This window comes from Hibiscus syriacus, unplaced genomic scaffold, assembly GCF_006381635.1.
Source record: "Hibiscus syriacus cultivar Baekdansim isolate YM2019G1 unplaced genomic scaffold, ASM638163v2 tig00111378_pilon, whole genome shotgun sequence".
Taxonomy (NCBI): Eukaryota; Viridiplantae; Streptophyta; class Magnoliopsida; order Malvales; family Malvaceae; genus Hibiscus; species Hibiscus syriacus.
In genome coordinates, this window is record NW_024063074.1 from 55,980 (window position 1) to 73,187 (window position 17,208).

At 33.4% G+C, this 17,208-nt stretch overlaps 1 protein-coding gene and 2 pseudogenes across 1 annotated transcript; 1 reads left to right on the forward strand and 2 right to left on the reverse strand.

Annotated features, from left to right (window-relative positions):
- Positions 1-3,177: 3,177 nt before the first annotated feature.
- Positions 3,178-8,007, reverse strand: LOC120159852 (annotated as a pseudogene).
- A 1,560-nt stretch (positions 8,008-9,567) lies between these two features.
- LOC120159862 lies at positions 9,568-12,834 on the forward strand (annotated as a pseudogene).
- A 2,029-nt stretch (positions 12,835-14,863) lies between these two features.
- On the reverse strand, positions 14,864-15,406 carry LOC120159864. Its single transcript, XM_039170388.1, has one exon. The coding sequence runs from the start codon at positions 15,377-15,379 to the stop codon at positions 15,047-15,049; it is 333 nt and encodes a 110-aa protein (XP_039026319.1). The 5' UTR covers positions 15,380-15,406; the 3' UTR covers positions 14,864-15,046.
- Positions 15,407-17,208: the final 1,802 nt, after the last annotated feature.

The window sequence follows — 17,208 nt, forward strand, 5'->3', positions numbered from 1 at the left end:
TATTTTAAATATTTTATATTTTCAATTAATAATATATTTAGTTTTTTTAAAATTTTATAAGTTTATCAAACTCTAACATTTTTAATTTAATTCCTTACATAAAATCTATGTATATTCCTTATTAATATTTCAGCTCAATAATTAGGTGTTGCTAGAATCTTATATTTCAAGTTGACTTAATATAAAAACAAGTGCCTATACTATACTGTTTTTCTTAAAATGGTGACTAATTTTTTTTTTGTCAATTTAGGTGTCTAACGTCACAAACATTACCGCTTTATGTGCGTCAGCTGTAACGGCCATTAAAAAACTCTGGTAAGTGACACTCATCACATTCTAATATTTTAAATTTTTATTTTTAAAAATTAAAAATATTATCAATTTAAAAAAATCGTAATTTCTCTAATTAATCCCTAAATCAATCATAAATCCTACCTTAACTTACAATCTCCTTGTCGTCACAGCCGCCACCGCCAGTTGATGTCCTTCTCATCCCCTTGTCAGCCATCGTCTTCCTTATCGTCAAGCTGGTCGTTGGGATCGTGTGGTATCATGATTTTAAAGCTTTGTTCTTCGTCGGCTATTCACGATTTTAGGTTCTTCAACTCCGTATGCATGGCCATCGTTAGGAAAATGGTTGTTGGGTGGAAGCGCAACCATTGCAAGTTTGGTCGACGGTAACGATGATAAGGGCGCCAGTCAACATGGGTATAAGAATTAGATTTAGTTTTTAAAGATTTTTTTTGAAAATTTTGGGCTTTTCCTATAATATAATTTAAGTTTTTTTAAAAAAAATAAAGTTTCAAAAGTACTTGAAAGCAACAGCACATGTCGCTTAATGGTGAATTTAATGTCGTTACGTACCATAACTTAAAGTGATAACGTTTGTAACGTTAGACACCTGTATTGATTGGAAAAAAAGTTTAGGAACCACTTGAAAAATGGTATAATTTGGACTTTTATTTTTATATTAAGTTTTTAAGTTTGACTCTTACTAGTCATATTTTATATTTTCATTATATATATATATATATATATATATTATATATTATATATATATATATATTACCATATAAATTAAATTAAAATATAGATTAATTGAATTTTTTATTACTAGTTCATTAAATACCTTTTTAATAAAGTCACTAGTATTATTACATATTAAAATTATAATAAGAGCTTACAATATATCGTAAACTAAATATATAATTTGAACATTTTTATATAACATTGAAACCAACCATTTTAGATTAATAAGGACCATACATGAAAAATGTTAAGAAGCCAACCAAAAGACTCGAACAAAAAATAGACAATAACAAATTTGATTGCATCGACAAATGAACCAGTAAAGGAGATTAAACTATTAAAAGACCATCGAGAACTGCAAATCAAAGCCGAGTGTTGTGAAAAACTATCCACAAACGTAAAATCGTGTATCCAAATTTAAAATAAGGGTTCATAGCCTGAAAAATCAATAGGATTGTAAATAAGTGTCATATTGATCAGTCGTGGAGTCGACAAATCACAACCTAAGAAAATATAAATAAAAAAAATCAATTGACCGAGAAAAAAAAAACGAAAAACGTACCACAAAAACAGACATAAATAAAGAGAAAAGAGAATCGACAGATGAAAACCAACATCAAAATTAATGTCGCTGTCGGCTAAATAAAATTAAATAAAAAATTGATATAATCTATAGAAATAGGCACAAACTCTAAAAAAAAATCAAATTATTATTTTTAAAATATTAGTTAATAAATTATATAACTTTAAAAGTAAAATTATGTTATTTTCTTCAATAACATGTGATTAAAATAAGAAAAAAAATAACTGTAATGAAAAAAATAATAACATGATTATTGGGGTAATTACGAAAAAGAAATAAAGGCATGAAAAAATAATAAAATGATTTGGGTAATTACGAAAATAACTGTTATTAGTTGTCGTAGGGATCGCTTCTTGTAATGCAATCACTCAATGTTATTATTCTTGGTGTTTCATCAATACTCGTCATGATTTTAAGCGGGTGAAATGAAAGTAGGGTGTTCAATCTGTCGGTTCGGTTAACCGATCGAATTGAATTATTAAAAATTTGTTAATTGAAATTTTTTTCTTCTTAACCGTTAATTGATTGAAACTTTTCAAAAATTTTAACCGAATCGAATAAAATTCGGTTAATCAGTTGGTTAACTAGGGGTGTTCAAAAAACCTATAACCATTAACCGTTATGGTACATTTAATAAGTTAATTAACTGAGCCACTAATATTAAACGGTTTAAGTTAAACGAACACTAAAATGATGGTTAAAAGTTAATGTTATGGTTACAAATTTTGATAGACAGTTAACTAACGATTAACCATTAATTTGTATAATAAATTAATTTTTTAATAAAATTATAATATATTAACCGTAGTTAACCTGTAATCGAGCCGTTAATAACGATTAAACCGTTTCTTAATGATTATATTACGGTTAGAAAAATCTCATAACCGTTATAACGGTCAACCGACATTTAGATTAAATGGTATGATTAACCATCCATGAACAACCCTATAGTTAATCAAATTAACCAAAATTTATAAATATATATTTATATAATATTTTTAGTTAATTCAAACAATTAATTCAGTTAAAACCGAAGTTTAAACACTTCTAAAGTTAAATAATATATATAATATATTAAATATTTAAATTTTCAATTAATTTAATTAATTAATTTCAAACCTAATTAACTGATAATCAAAGTTTAAAAAAGTTCTTAACAGTTAATCGACAGATTAATTGAAAAAATATCTGTTCATCGATCAATCCAGTTAACCGAATTTTGAACATCTCTATAGACAAAAGTTTGCTTTCTTCTGTCGCTTTGCTTTCCCATTGCCTTTTCTCAGAATCTCATATTTACTACCCTGCATAGATAAGGTTGTCTGATGCATGAAAAGAGACTTGAATTGATCCTTTTTGTCAGAGATTCTTGAGGACTGCAATTTGCAAGCAACCCAATTGTGATCCATAACTTTTTAAAGTTTCTTTTTAGGTATGACAAAAAATACAAAGCCCAAAACAAGGGACAACACTTTACCGTGAGAGATGCTCCGGTATGTACAAACCCCAAGCAGGTGCTCGTTAATCAGATAGCATGGAAATTGTGAAAAATTTTAAACTAAAGTAAAAAGTTGGACACACGGATAAAATCCCATTAATCAAACAGCATCCCTTCAACAAAGTTTGACAAAATAGGATAACGAAAATGGGGCCAAGGAGAAGTAATTAGGAAAGGCATTCCCCGGTTGTATGTTCTTTTACCTTCAACATGATCAACAACATTACAAACTACATTGCATATGGCGAAACCGGTTAGATCCAGCATATCTACATAAATATATGTTTATGGCCTTACGAGCTAGAAGTAGGTACCTCGGGAGGTTGTACCAGCTTTCGTTATACGGGGCTGCCATTTCCTTCTTCAGCTGTGTCAGTATATCCTCCATGGTATACTCCCTCCGCCAATTTGCAAGAAGTCCGAACTTCTTCGGTTCCACCTGTTGCCATTGGATACAATCAAATCCATGCCACTAGTCATCACACGTAACAATATAACAAAATAGAGTTGCATGAACACAATGCACCTGAAATGGAATCAATGAAATGCGTCATAAATTAACTGATTATTGGGTCAAATGAATGTTAACATAATTGCATACCATTCCAGTTTCATGGTTAACACAAGTCATGTTGATCCTTGAATGAAAACGGACACTTGGAGGCTTCTCTGGATAATCTTTATCACAGAACAACTTCAGCTGATAGATTCGACCTTCATGTACAGTCTGAGAACTGAAAAATAAAAATCACCACACTGCATGCACAAAATGATGGATTTCAAAAATACCCAGCAAAACCGATTTCACATCGAAATCAAGGAGAGTAGGGCTTCCAAAAACAAGCACGATATGAGAATAATAATTATTTGTGAAAAGAACTACATGGAAAGAATTACGAGTGATAGTAACTCAGTAAGATACTTGATGCTTTTTAACTCAGAAGATTCATATATGATTCTCCACACAAACATAAAGTTTCAAATTAGGAACAACACCAAAATATATAATGTTGACGAAAAAAAAAACATTACATTGTGAGGACCAATATGGTGCCAGTCCAAGAGCGCATGTAATATCATCCATCATCCATTCCATAGCTTACAGTACCATCTCCAATACCTTTTTCTCCACGCTCAAGCTCCTCCAGCAATCTGAAGTTCCGAGCACTGCAAAAAAGAACTTATTATCATCAATAAAAACTCATGATCCTTTGCACTAATAACATAAAAAGTCTTAGTATTGGGATTAATGCCAAATAATTCCTGTTTCTGGAGAAGGTTGAGAAAAGTAAATAATTTGAAAGCCATAAAACCCTTTAAATCTCGATATTGTAGCATAACTAGATTGCACAAACATGGATGAGGCAGCTCCTAATGCTTCTTGTATATCAATATCATATCAGCATAAGGTTCCGCTTATCGTGAAATAGTAACAGAAATTCCTGCAATGCGATGGCAGTGAACATATTAAAAAAAAACTCTAGTCCCATTTATTACATTCTCCAGTAGTTCAATGTTCACATTCAATCCCTATTGAAGTTTGAAGGTCCAAAATAACAACAAAGAAAATGAAGTACTAACAAATGACTCCCAAACAGGATGGACAGGGGTGAGGGCAGTCTTTCCCCTGAAATTTTAAAAATTACTATATATTTTGGATTTTTTCTATGTATTCTCTATTGAAAATCTGTTTTCGCCCCCTAAAATTTTATAAGCTCAAGTTTACCCTAGAATTTTAAAAGTTGAAATCCCACCCCCCCCCCCCCCCCAAAAAAAAAAAAAATCCTGCATCCATCCCTGTCCAAAAAGGCAAGGTGCTAACACATGATTAGTCAAAGCTGTCAATAAATCAACATGTTTAGTCCTCCAATATCGTAAACCATTCATACAAGCTACAGATTACAACTCTAGAAACCAAAAGCAGCAATACTTTATACACCAAAAGAACTTCAAATTATCAAGGCCAATAGCATGTGATTTTAAGGAATAAAAACACACAACGCAATTCCCAGCCAGGTTCTAATTCAAGATTTTACATGAAAAACACATTCAAAGTTCATACAACTTGTGGACCACTCATACATAATTTCCACGTAGGCCGCCAAAAAATTCTTAATATTTTAATAACAATTATCAATAAACCACAATAAACATTCATCAGGAACCTAAAACATTGTGAGGTAAACAGCCACAACAAAACACTTTGAATTGCTGATTAAATACTCGAACTGGACATAAAAGCACACACTTTACATCGAATTTAACAATAATGCAGCCAGCGCGAAAACGGAAGTAAAAATTAACAGCTACACAAAGCTTTAAATCAATAACAATATAAAATTAGAGGAATCCCCTTTCAATTTCTTATCAGAGTCCAAATAAATTGACCAGACCCACAAATAATTACATATTATACAGGAAAGAAACAACAAAACCTGTGAAACCCATGAATGGAATTTACAAAAGATTAATAAAAACGCAAGATCGAGTGAATGAACAAGAGGGCATAAAAAATAAAGAGAGAAAGGGAGAGGGGATCGGAAAACGAACCCACGACACTCGATCCCCCTGAGCCAAGAGTCATTGGTGATTCACTGGAGGGTTTTGATAAATGGGTTTGGAGAGATCTGAGGGAAAAGAGAGAGAGAGAGGGGGGGGATTTAGAGAGAGATGGGGGTCAGAGTCAAGAATCTGGTGAAATAATGGGGGGGGGGGGGAGCTGAGGTGTGCAGAGAATAAAGAGAACATTTTCTTTACCTCATATTGTTATTTTTCCATTATTAATATCATGTTAAAATTTAGAGTAAATTATTCATTTAATACCTAAACTTTCAGTTTTGATCCATTTTAATATTTAGACTTTCAATTTTTTTAAACCCATACTTAAAGTGTAGTTTTTATTTCATTTTAGTACCCATGTTCAAAATAAAACGTTAACTTTTGAAAAAAATTGAAAGTTTAGGTACTAAAATATATCAAAACTAATAGTTTAGGTACTAAACGCTTTAAGCTTTTAACAGTGGGGTACTAAAATGAAACAAAACTAAACGTTACATATGGTTATTAAAAATTAAAGTTCAGGTACAAAACATATCAAAATTGATAGTTTAGGTATTAAATGCAAATTTATCCTAAAATTATTAGGATAAACTATACGATGATCCCTTATGTTTTTATCCGTTCAGTTTTGGTCACTAGTTCAAAAAAAATCTTGATCTTTACGTTATTGATCTGTTCGGTTTTGGTCCAATTACATTATTAATTTGTTTGAAGCCTCGATGTCATCATTATCGTTGTTATTCAGCTTCATGATTGAGTAGAGTAGAAGCTTTTTTGTTGTCGTCGTTAATCGTATGTATGTATTGAAGTTGTCCTAAAAATACAGTGCTCTCTGCAAATTCTTGACATCATAACATGACGGGAACGTAAATCGAATTCTTATAATGAAAAATCTCTTATCATATATAAAGGTTATACTTTAACAAATTCAGTAAATACAAATGTTGTAACCCTGTGTATTGTGTTGGTATAGAAATGTGATTTTGCTTGGGATGGTCTTGCTAAAAGAAAAACGAAAAAAACCCAGAACTTGTAGCCTGTCAGAGGATGGTGGAGGATGCTGAGGCAGGCATGCCAAAACAGTATAGGTGATTAGTACAACAAGAGTTAACGATCGATGGATTAAAATGTTTTAAATAGATAATGTAATAGACTAAAACTGATATTTTCTTGAATGGATAGCCATAATCGAACAAGCCAGAAATATAAGAGATCATCAATGTAGTTTACCCAAATAAATATGTTAAAGTGATGAGTGAATAATCAATTTTTTCAATCAAAACCCATGGGGTGTTTGGATGGGGGAATGTGGGATTCCCAGGGGAATGAAATCCACATTCCCTCGTTTGGTTAGTCCGAAATCTTATTTCTGATAATATAAGATTATCAATAGTGGATTTTTAGGGTATATTACTGAGAATGTCATTACCTCCATTTCTTTAGGTATTGTTGGATTCCCGACGTTTTGGACTAAAATGCCCTTAAATTTTTTTAAAATATCATTTTCTGTCATTGAATAATAAAAAATCTACGAATGTTAAATTACAAATTTATCATTAAACTATTTTAGATTTACAAAAAAAATCTATAATTAAAATTTTATATGAAGTTCAGGGGTTAAAATAAAATATCTTTTCATTAAACCTTTTTATATTTTCAATTTTGTAAAATAAATTATATAAATTTTATGAATTTAAATATTTTAAAGAAAATATATAAATATTTTCCAACTTAAACAAATATATAATAAGGACAATTTGGTCAAATATACATTCCAATAATCTTGTATACTTTTAATCAAACACGGTAATCTTACATTCCTGCTAAGCCAACCAAACACAAAATACAACATTTCTAGTAATCCTATTATCTGGTAATCTTACATTCCTACTGGAAATTTTCCATTAGGGACCTTTTACAATTTCAAAGTAGTTTAGGGAGAAAGTTATAATTTACCTATTTTAATATACTTCTATTCTCACCCTTCAGTTCCATCGAGGAAAACAACGCCGGTAATGCAGTTACTACTTTGATGGCCGGTCTTGCCCTTAAAACAAAGGTACATTTGTTTTCTTGTCCGTTGTTAGTCTAGAGCTCCTTCCCTATGTTCCATCAACTTCATGGTTCACTTTATAGGTATTGAGAAATGACAAATGAGGTTAACAAGAAACTGTAATTTTGGTGTTTTTCATCCGAGGAACCCCAACTGTCATACCTACTGTCTTGCCGGTAACAATGGTTATGGAGCCTCACTGTTTATCACAACAAGAAAACACTACCACTCAAAACTTGTCGACCGCCCTGTTACCACCGTCGCCACCTCTAAGTCTCTACCCATCGGTCAAAGACCGAACGATCACCACTCCAAACGGTTAAAAGCCAAAGGGGATTTAAACAAAAAAACCAAAGGCCAAAGGATTTTTAAGTCAAACGAGATTAGGGCCGACAACCATCGTGCTATGTGTTGCAGTTGGAGCCTCTGCTTATGTTCAAACGGCTTGGGTCAATAATGTATACCCTCACTTCACTAGATTTTATTCACACCGTTTCACTTGATTTTAATTTCATATTATAGTTAGTAATCCAAAATCGTTTAATCAGATTTTGATTTAGTGGGAAATTCAAGTGGCTAGGTAAAGATAATGGAAATGTATTGGATGTCTTGTGCAAAGAAGAAAATGAACAGCAAGAAGGGGTGTGCGGCGGCGCAAATAGAGATGCTAGGGGAAGAAGAAAAGTATATTAAAAAGGCCAGATTAGAACTTTGTCCATAAACTACTTTGAATTTATAAAATGTCCCTAATTAGTATTTTATCTAGAGTTAAGGGGTTAAAATAAAAATTAAACTTTTTTACTAACTGGCCATGTCATCAAATTAACGGAAATCAACGTCTCAGTGACCACATCTTAATTAAATAAAAATAAATGTGACTAAATATTATGTTTTTTTAAATTCAATGAGAAAAAAATTTACGACACTTAAATGAGAGTGACGATTGGTATAGTTTACCCTAAAAAGTATGCTTAATCTTTTCTTTAGTTTTCGCCTATTATAAGATATATAATGATAACGTTATTGTTAAGATTCAAACTTAAATTCACTCATTAAAAGTATAATATACCTTTACATCACACATAACACCTATTGATACATCCATATCCTATTTATTCATCATAGTTTAAATAATTTTTTTTCTATCATAGTATTTGTTAACATGTGACCTTTTGATCACAAACCAATTTAATTAAGTGGTTAAAAGAATTGTCATTGTTCCTAAAGGTTACATGTTCGAGTACATGTAATTGCAGTATATTGATTGAGCGTTTGTTGTCAAATAATTAAGAATGTTTAAAGCATATACTATTTTATAATTGACTTAATAAAATAAAAAATATGTGACCTTTTGAAAACATTAAATGGAAATGTCTACAAAGATATATATAAAAGTATAACTGAACAAACTCACAAAAATTAAAATTATATTAATGAATAATAAATAAATAAATAAATATATTAATTCTAGATATAAAAAATTATAATAATAATCATATTAAAAACAAATAAAACAATATAAATACATTAAACTAATAAATAGATACATATTTATCCTTGAACGTAAATAAATCACATTTTTTTAATTTGTTATATAATTTTAAGATTTAAAAACATCAGTTAATATAATCAATTTGTTATTTTAAATTATTGTATTTTTATTCAATAAAATTAACTAATATTATTAGTTAAAAGATAATATAAGAATAATTCACTTATAACTCGTACAATTACTGTTTGGGCCAAGGATTTTGTTGGGCCAAGAATGCGTAAAAGTCCACTCAATGACTTTAATACCATACTCAAGCCACAGCCACTGCCTTCCAACAAAGGAAGGGGAAGACAGATTTTCACCCAAAAACATACAGTTTGTCTCCGATTCTCCGCTATTTTCCGCTTCTGTTTCACTGTATTACTGCGTTTCTTTTTCAAGTTTTCTTCTTCTTCACTGTATTGGGATTTTTCATAGTTTCTCTGATGCAATTGTTTTTGCGTGTTAGATGTTCGATGAAGTGCCTATAAGAAATAGAGACCTCTTCTTCTTTTTTATTTTGTATTTTTTTTTAATTTTCCGTCTAAATGTCTGGATCAAGTTAATGTAACTTCAGTTTATTTTTATGGTTTTTTTTTCATCTTTAGGGTGATTAAATTCTTATTTTCTGATCATTTCCCTGCTGTTAAATATTAAGTTTGACTAGGAAAAACTAACAAAAGCTTAGTAGTTGTAGCTGTTAAAAGGTCACCTTTCTGAAATCCAATCAAACACGTAAAGACTACTACAATTTTGAATAAGTTGTCATTTTCAACTATACTTCTTCAGGTTTATGCAATGGAATTTTTGTATGTTCTCCTACTTGAGTGATACATTTTCACGGTTCCCTTATCTCTAGTTTTTGCAGTAGATCAAATGAACAAGTTTCTGTGGTCTTCTAAGCAATCAATGAAATTGTTATTCTTTGGTTTTATGATGCTTAACTAAGGAGTGCTTGTAGTTGTTGTTGAATTTTTAGATAACTATGTAATTTATACTATCATTATTGGCCGTGCAAGTATTTGAATGATGTTTAGCACTTTATTCATTAAGGCTGTATAACAAACATCTCCTTTCTATTCATTTTAGTAGTGCATCTTTAGCATTGGATTGTCATTTACTCCTGTGACTGTCCAAAACCAGTGTAGGAGGGTGTAGAATGTTGCATCATTTAAGCTTGTGATGCGTGTCTAAATTGATTTTCTTTATTTTAACAGAGTAATAATTCTTCTCTATCTCTCTCTCTCTTTATAATTTTGATGCAGATGTCTTTGTATATTGGTCATCTATCGGCTCGCACTCGTAGGGATGAGCTTGAGCATGTTTTCAAGAGGTTTGGAAGATGTAACGTGAAGCTGAAAGATGGCTATGGATTTGTTGTGTATGACTACCCTCCAAATGCACAAAAAGCTTTGAGATCACTTCAAGGAAGAAATATCTGTGGGAAGCCATTAACTCTCACATGGTCAAATAAACAGCCTAGACCTTTCAAAAAAAATTCCAGGGCTGATCAGACCTATGATTGCGAGCCACATAGAATGAGGAGTCCCACTAGAGGTGGAGATTATGGTAGTAGAAATTTTGATTTAAATGCTCAGCCGAGTATTGAACAACGAGAGAATCATGGTATGATGCTTAGTTCTGCTGACTTGCTTAATGTGGATATCGACTACCATCAAGACCATGTTAAACAATTTATTAGGGAAGAAAATCATGACTATAGGGAGCTGAATATAAATGGTCAGGATGAACCTAACCAGATGGATGATAGGTGGGATGGGCAACGCCATGATCATTCTAATGGTAATGACATTGAGCATGAAATGGAATTTGACCGCTATGTAGTTTATGACAGGAAAGTTGACACTGAAAAAAATCAAATTGTGTATTCCAGTGGTTCTCCTGCTCAACAAAGCCTGCAAGAGAAAATAGTGACACAGCTGATAGGTGAAGAAACTCTGAACCATCCTAAGGATTCAAAAGTGCAGCAAGCTTGTTACAGCTGCGGTGCCTTGGGTCACAAAAAGCATAACTGTCCCCATGAAATTACTTCAGGAAGATATTTCTCCAGGTTTGACCTCAGACGTGACAATAACATTGGTAGAGGAGGTGGAGGAAAAGGCGTCCTAGCAAGTTTCGGATCCAGTTCTCGGGAAAAGTTGCTGCAAGACAAGGATCTCCGAAGAACAAAACGATTTGAGGATACCAGAAAAGCATCTGGTTCAGGAAAGAGTGGGAGATTGGTAAAGATTGGAAGCTCCTTTATTGGAAAGGAAACAGTCGGTGCTTGGGAGAAGGACCATGAAGGAAAGAAGCGACGTAGGAGGAGAGGAGGAACTCCTCAAAGACATAATGCAAAGAAAGCAAGGCCAATTGCTTCTCCACTTCATCCTGATTATGGTGCATCCAGATCACGCTCAAAAATCTAAATCCATAAGGCATATGCGAAGGTCAATTTCACAGTCTAGATCAAGATCCATATCATCCAGAGCACGCTCATCATCTAAAAATTTAAGGTTGAGTTCAATATCACATTATTCTCGATCCAAAAGTTATAAATCTAGCTCAAGGTTGAGCTCTCCAGCATCCTACTCTTCACCTGTATCATTTGGTAGGCCTCTAGCATCAACATCAGACAAAGGGAAATTTAATTTGAAAGGCTCTTTGAATGCGGCTGATACACCTAAATCCAAGGAGATTGTGGCTGGAGGTGACGTTCAATGGGAGAATGCAAATTTTGAAAAATAAAGTGGCTCCGGTGAGTATTGAAAATGCCGGTTCATCTGCCAAAGTAGAAAGTGAAGTGGAAAAGGACCAAGCTATGCTGGGAGGTAGTAGTGATAATCATATGACACCCAGGTTAGTGCCTCGAGTTACAAATCCAAGCACACCACTTTCTGAGAAAAGTGCACTTGCTGATGAGAGTTTATCTCCAGAGAACTTAAGAGAGATAAAGGGCAGTCAAGATTTTGATGCGCTGACAACAAAGGATGTGATAATACAACCTGTAGAGACTGATTCAGAGCTTACCTCTGTGGGTTCTACAAGCATATCGCCAGAGGAATTGTGTATTGTCATGAAGCATTATGGCCTAGAACCTCCAAAAGAAAATGAAAGGCATCTATCTGCAGAAGCTTACTTTGGTGCTGCTCGCTTGTGGCCTTGGGAGATAGTCTATTATAGGAGGTTGAAGAAAGGTCCTATTTCAACCAAGAACTATGCCAGACGAGTTGAACAAAATAAAGAATTTGGTATCATTGACAAGTATATCAGAAGCAGTAGTGGATGGGGAGAACTGAATCATCTCTGAGAAACTTTGTAAACTTTGTGACTGCATATTTTATGTCTTCAGAGTTCGGAGATCTAACAGGCAAACTTCCACAAAGTATGCGGACTGTTTACTGCTAGATTCAAAATGATATCCTGCATTTTCTTTTCTATAATATAGTTTTAGTAATATGATTGGGGTAAGTATTAGTATTATACATATTTTATGTACTAACTATCAAGGCTTTTCTTCTTGTGGAAATCATGTAAAGCTTCTCAGCTCCTCATGCCAATGTTACAACGCACTTTAGTTCTCAAGCTCATTATTGAATCTTCTTACATGATTGTTTCATATTTAGTTGTTTCCCCTCAGAAGTATTAAAATTTTGTTCTATTTTCAGTTTTCCTTTTTCTGTATAATATGTTGTCGCTCAATTAGACTTTCAAAAAGTATGTTACCATGAGTATGTTTCTAATTTTAGTGACATGCTTGTAAATTTATGAAAGTTTTTATTTAGAATTGCCATATTTTATGCATTCTGTGCCACAGTACAGAGTGCTTGCATGCATATAGAAATTTCACTGTTGGACATGACTCGGTATTGTGCCCGGCAGAAGGACAGTTGGGAGCTGGCTAGATGGTTGTTTCCTTACTTATCTAGCATTGTTTATTGAAGTGAGTTCATTGAACAGAGTTGCAAACCATTGTCGGGTTTTCTCGGCATGTTTTTAATCAGTCCATGGCTCCTTGGAACATTGAGAGTCGGAAGTTGTCGCTCATATCATAAAATCTAGTGTATTTGTGATTAAAAAGCAACATTTTTCTATACAATGTAGACATCATATCTGAAGATCAAACGCATTCTCAGTTGTCTTGCAAAATTTTTAGTATCATTCTAGCAGCCCAAAGTCCGGAGTTATAGTAAAATAATCATTTGACTTCAAATAAATCAGTTGATAAGATGATTACCATCAGGAAGCTATGTGCTATGCAGGTGATTATTTTTTGAATGGTCTGAAGTGATCATAAGTTAATACGTGCTTAAAATTTTTTTTAGCCTATTAATTACATCACACATCCTGTAAATTCATCTTGTCTAGCTCGTGTTCTCTAAAGAGAATAATACTCACTTTTATCATTAAATCCGTCTAATGTAGTCTACAATTGAAATTATCATTACATAATGAAATGAAGTCTAGTTTGATATTTCCTACGGTAATAGTACAAGATTTAAGAGTGTTGAAAAGAGTGAAAAGAAAAGAAATTGAATGAGCTGAAAAGAAAGTTGAACAAAAAAAGTAGAGGAAAGGGTTGCCAAAATAGGCATTGTCACCAGAAAGGTGGCATTTAGTGAGTGATGAAAATGTAGCCAAAAATGAGAAATGGTTATTGACAACTGTTGAGGAACTTAATTTGTATTTATCATCTGACGTAATATCTCCCCCTTCACCCTTTCATTACATTCTCAACTGTCTCTATTACTCCTACATTTATGTGTTTTAATGGCATTTCAATCTAATAAGTTTCCCCTTCTATTTTCTTTTTCAATGCTGGAACCACTCCCCTTTCTTTACCTAACTGCCCTTCTCTTGAAGCCATTAAACTACCTCATTAGTTAAATGGTTATTACTCTTCTTTGAGGTCTCAAATTTAAGCAGCTGCATTCATATGATGTATGCATGTTGTCAATAATTAAAAAATATTTTGAACATATAGTACTTTGATTTTAGACTATTGAAAAGAAAAACGTGCCATTTTCTTATTTCTTTGTTGCCTTTACTCAGTTTAGAAAATCTTGATATCTATGAAGGATGTGGAGTTTTTTAAATGGTCACTGTGGTTAACTTTTGCAGATAATTTAACCCCCACCTATAGGATTTGCAATCGGCGGCACAGGGAGCCTGGTGAACTCCCCTGGTCCCGAGGGGCACAATGTAGTTAGTTTGAGCTCCAAGCTTAACATTTCATGTTACAAATTTTGAAGTTCTATAAGTGAATTTTGTGCAGTAAAAATAAAGAAAGACGGCTTCGTGGCCACCTGATTCCTGCAAATCCACAACTTTTGTGGATGATTCTTTGCTGCCAATCATGACCGTGGGCCAAAAGTCAAGCAAAAATACCACCAGTATAATTCCCCCTCATTCTCAAGTACAAGAAAATCTAGGATTTTTACCAATCTTTTTGGGGGATTCAAGTAAAATTTCACCCATCATTCGTTTTCACTCAGTTAAGCTTAGCATTGCGTCACTGCCTCATCAGCAACTTGTATGATATAAAAATCACAAAAACACATTATTTTGCCGAAAAATATAAAAGATATAAAAAAGAAAATAAGGGCAGTTAAACCAGTTTACATAGTCATCTGCTAAAGAAGGAAGAAACCTAAAAATACCAGACCTAAACTAAAGACACCCACCAACCATAAACGCCCACATCTATGTTATATGAATAGGAAAACTCCCCACCCCACAATAAAGGCCGAGGAGGAAAAAGAGGGCGGAGGGGAGGTGATTCCTGGTTCATACTCAGCCCTTCCTGGTCGTGGTGGCGGTATCATGGAGGAAATCAAGCAAAACGGCGCTCTTGCATTTAGGACACTTAGGGTCATCCTCCGAAAGCATAACGTACATCAAGCACCTTGGGCACCCCACCAGGACCATGGATGTCGCCTCAGGGCTGCTCGAGTATCTGACGTTACCGGTATCAACATCCTGGTTCATCTCCGACGACACGCATGAGCTCGGCGTAGATGTCGGCGACACGGTTACCGATCGGACCGGCGATTCCACTCTCGGATCAACCCTCGGCGGAGATAGGTTCAGCTTCAAGTCAACCTTGGGTCCATTTCTGCGACTCATCTTCCTTCTTTCCACGTATAGATTTTAAACCTGGATGGAAACATGTTAGAACGCCACCAACCGAAAAGACACAACATTCGAATTGTAATGAAACACGGGTTACCTTAAAGGTCAAGAAACCCCGAACACAAACGCTTGTCGTTGAAGGTAAGGGAGGGAGAGAGAGAGTGGTGAGGGGATTGAGGAAGAAAGAGCAAAATATATAAAGGGAGAGAAGAAGGGGGTAGGGGTGTTAATTAAAGCATAATTAAATCATGGTGTTAGAGATGAGGACATGGAATTGAAGGATTGGTAGAAGGAGAGTGTAAATGGAGGGGGTAGGGGTGTTAATTAAAGCATAATTAAATCTGCAGTAAATTTTTATTGCAGATTGAACAAACGAAGGAGGAACGCCTTCATTCATTGCATGGTGTTTTAAGATTTTTACGAGAGTGCAGCTTAAAATACAACAGAGAGAAAGAGAGCCTCAACAGCTTTTATGGCTAACACCTCAGGAATTTTAAGAAACCAACACAAAAGGCCACCTAAGACTTTAATATCAAACACCAACAAATTTAATGTTTGTAATTTCCATCGCAACTCCTATAATTAAAGATGAACACCACCCCAGATTCCTTTATATTAATGCCTCAAGATTTAACCTACAACCTCCTTTAACTCTGTATCTAACCTTGGAGTTTATTTGCAGGGTAAACCCTTGCTTCCACTGCTCAGCTTACCGGCGGATCCACAGCTTTCTCATGGTGCCACACCCTCCCTAAAATTTTACGGGTGAAGTACATAAATAGTCCCCCGACCATAAGATATTTCTTTATTAAGTCCCTCAAATGTTGAAAGTTACAAAATGATCCTATGACTGTAGGGAGTTGATTTGTTGAGTCCCTTGACTATTAGAAGTTACAAAATGGTCACTCGACTGTTCGTTATATTCCAAACTCATCATTTTCCGTTAAAGATGATGACAGTCTAAGTTGTACGGCAACATGCTGACTAAGATATGATAAAATCTTATCTTTATAATCTCAAACGACTATCATATCTCAGTCAACATGTTGACGTTCAACACAGACGATAGTTAATTTTTTAACGAAAAAGGACGATTTTGGAACATAATGAATAGTCGAGTGACCATTTTATAACTTTTAATAGTTAAGGGATTTAATAAAGTAGCTCCCTATAATCGAGGGATCATTTTATAACTTTTAATAATCAACGGACTCAATAAAGCAATATCCTATAGTTAAAGGACAATTTGTGTACATGATCCAAATTTTATTTGCGGTCGTCAAGTTCAAAATTTTGTGTCCTTGATATATATGTGCACCCTAAAAGGTATCTATGAATGTGCCATTGATTCAATTAATGGGACCAATTAGTGACAAGTCATGTTAATTTCTTTCTTGGGTTAACTTCATCCACAATCCTTGCATGGATGTATGACATTTTCCCTTCCACCAATATTTCCCTGTTAATTTAAATCTATTTCAGCATCCATGTGATCTTATTAATTGCCTCAGATTCTACATCATTGTTTATTACTTTTTTTGTGATAAATTCAAAACAAGTTTAATATATAATTCTGATATTAATAAGTATTTAGTAAAGATATAATTTTCATTTATTTTTTTAAAAATAAATATTAAGAACGTTGTCCATGACTTGGATAAGTATTAAATGAATCAATATTATCAAGGTTGATAACCGACCATTTCTCCTTAATTGTCTTCAATGACAACCTAACAAATAATCTTTATTCATCTCTCTTGTCAAATGAGTTAGGGTATATCAATTTAGTTAAGAAATCAAAATAATTTCTTATAAAAAATGAT

Coding starts and splice junctions, on each gene's coding strand:
- LOC120159864 (XM_039170388.1), bottom strand. CDS start 15,379: ATGAGTCGCAGAAATGGACCCAAGGTTGACTTGAAGCTGAACCTATCT.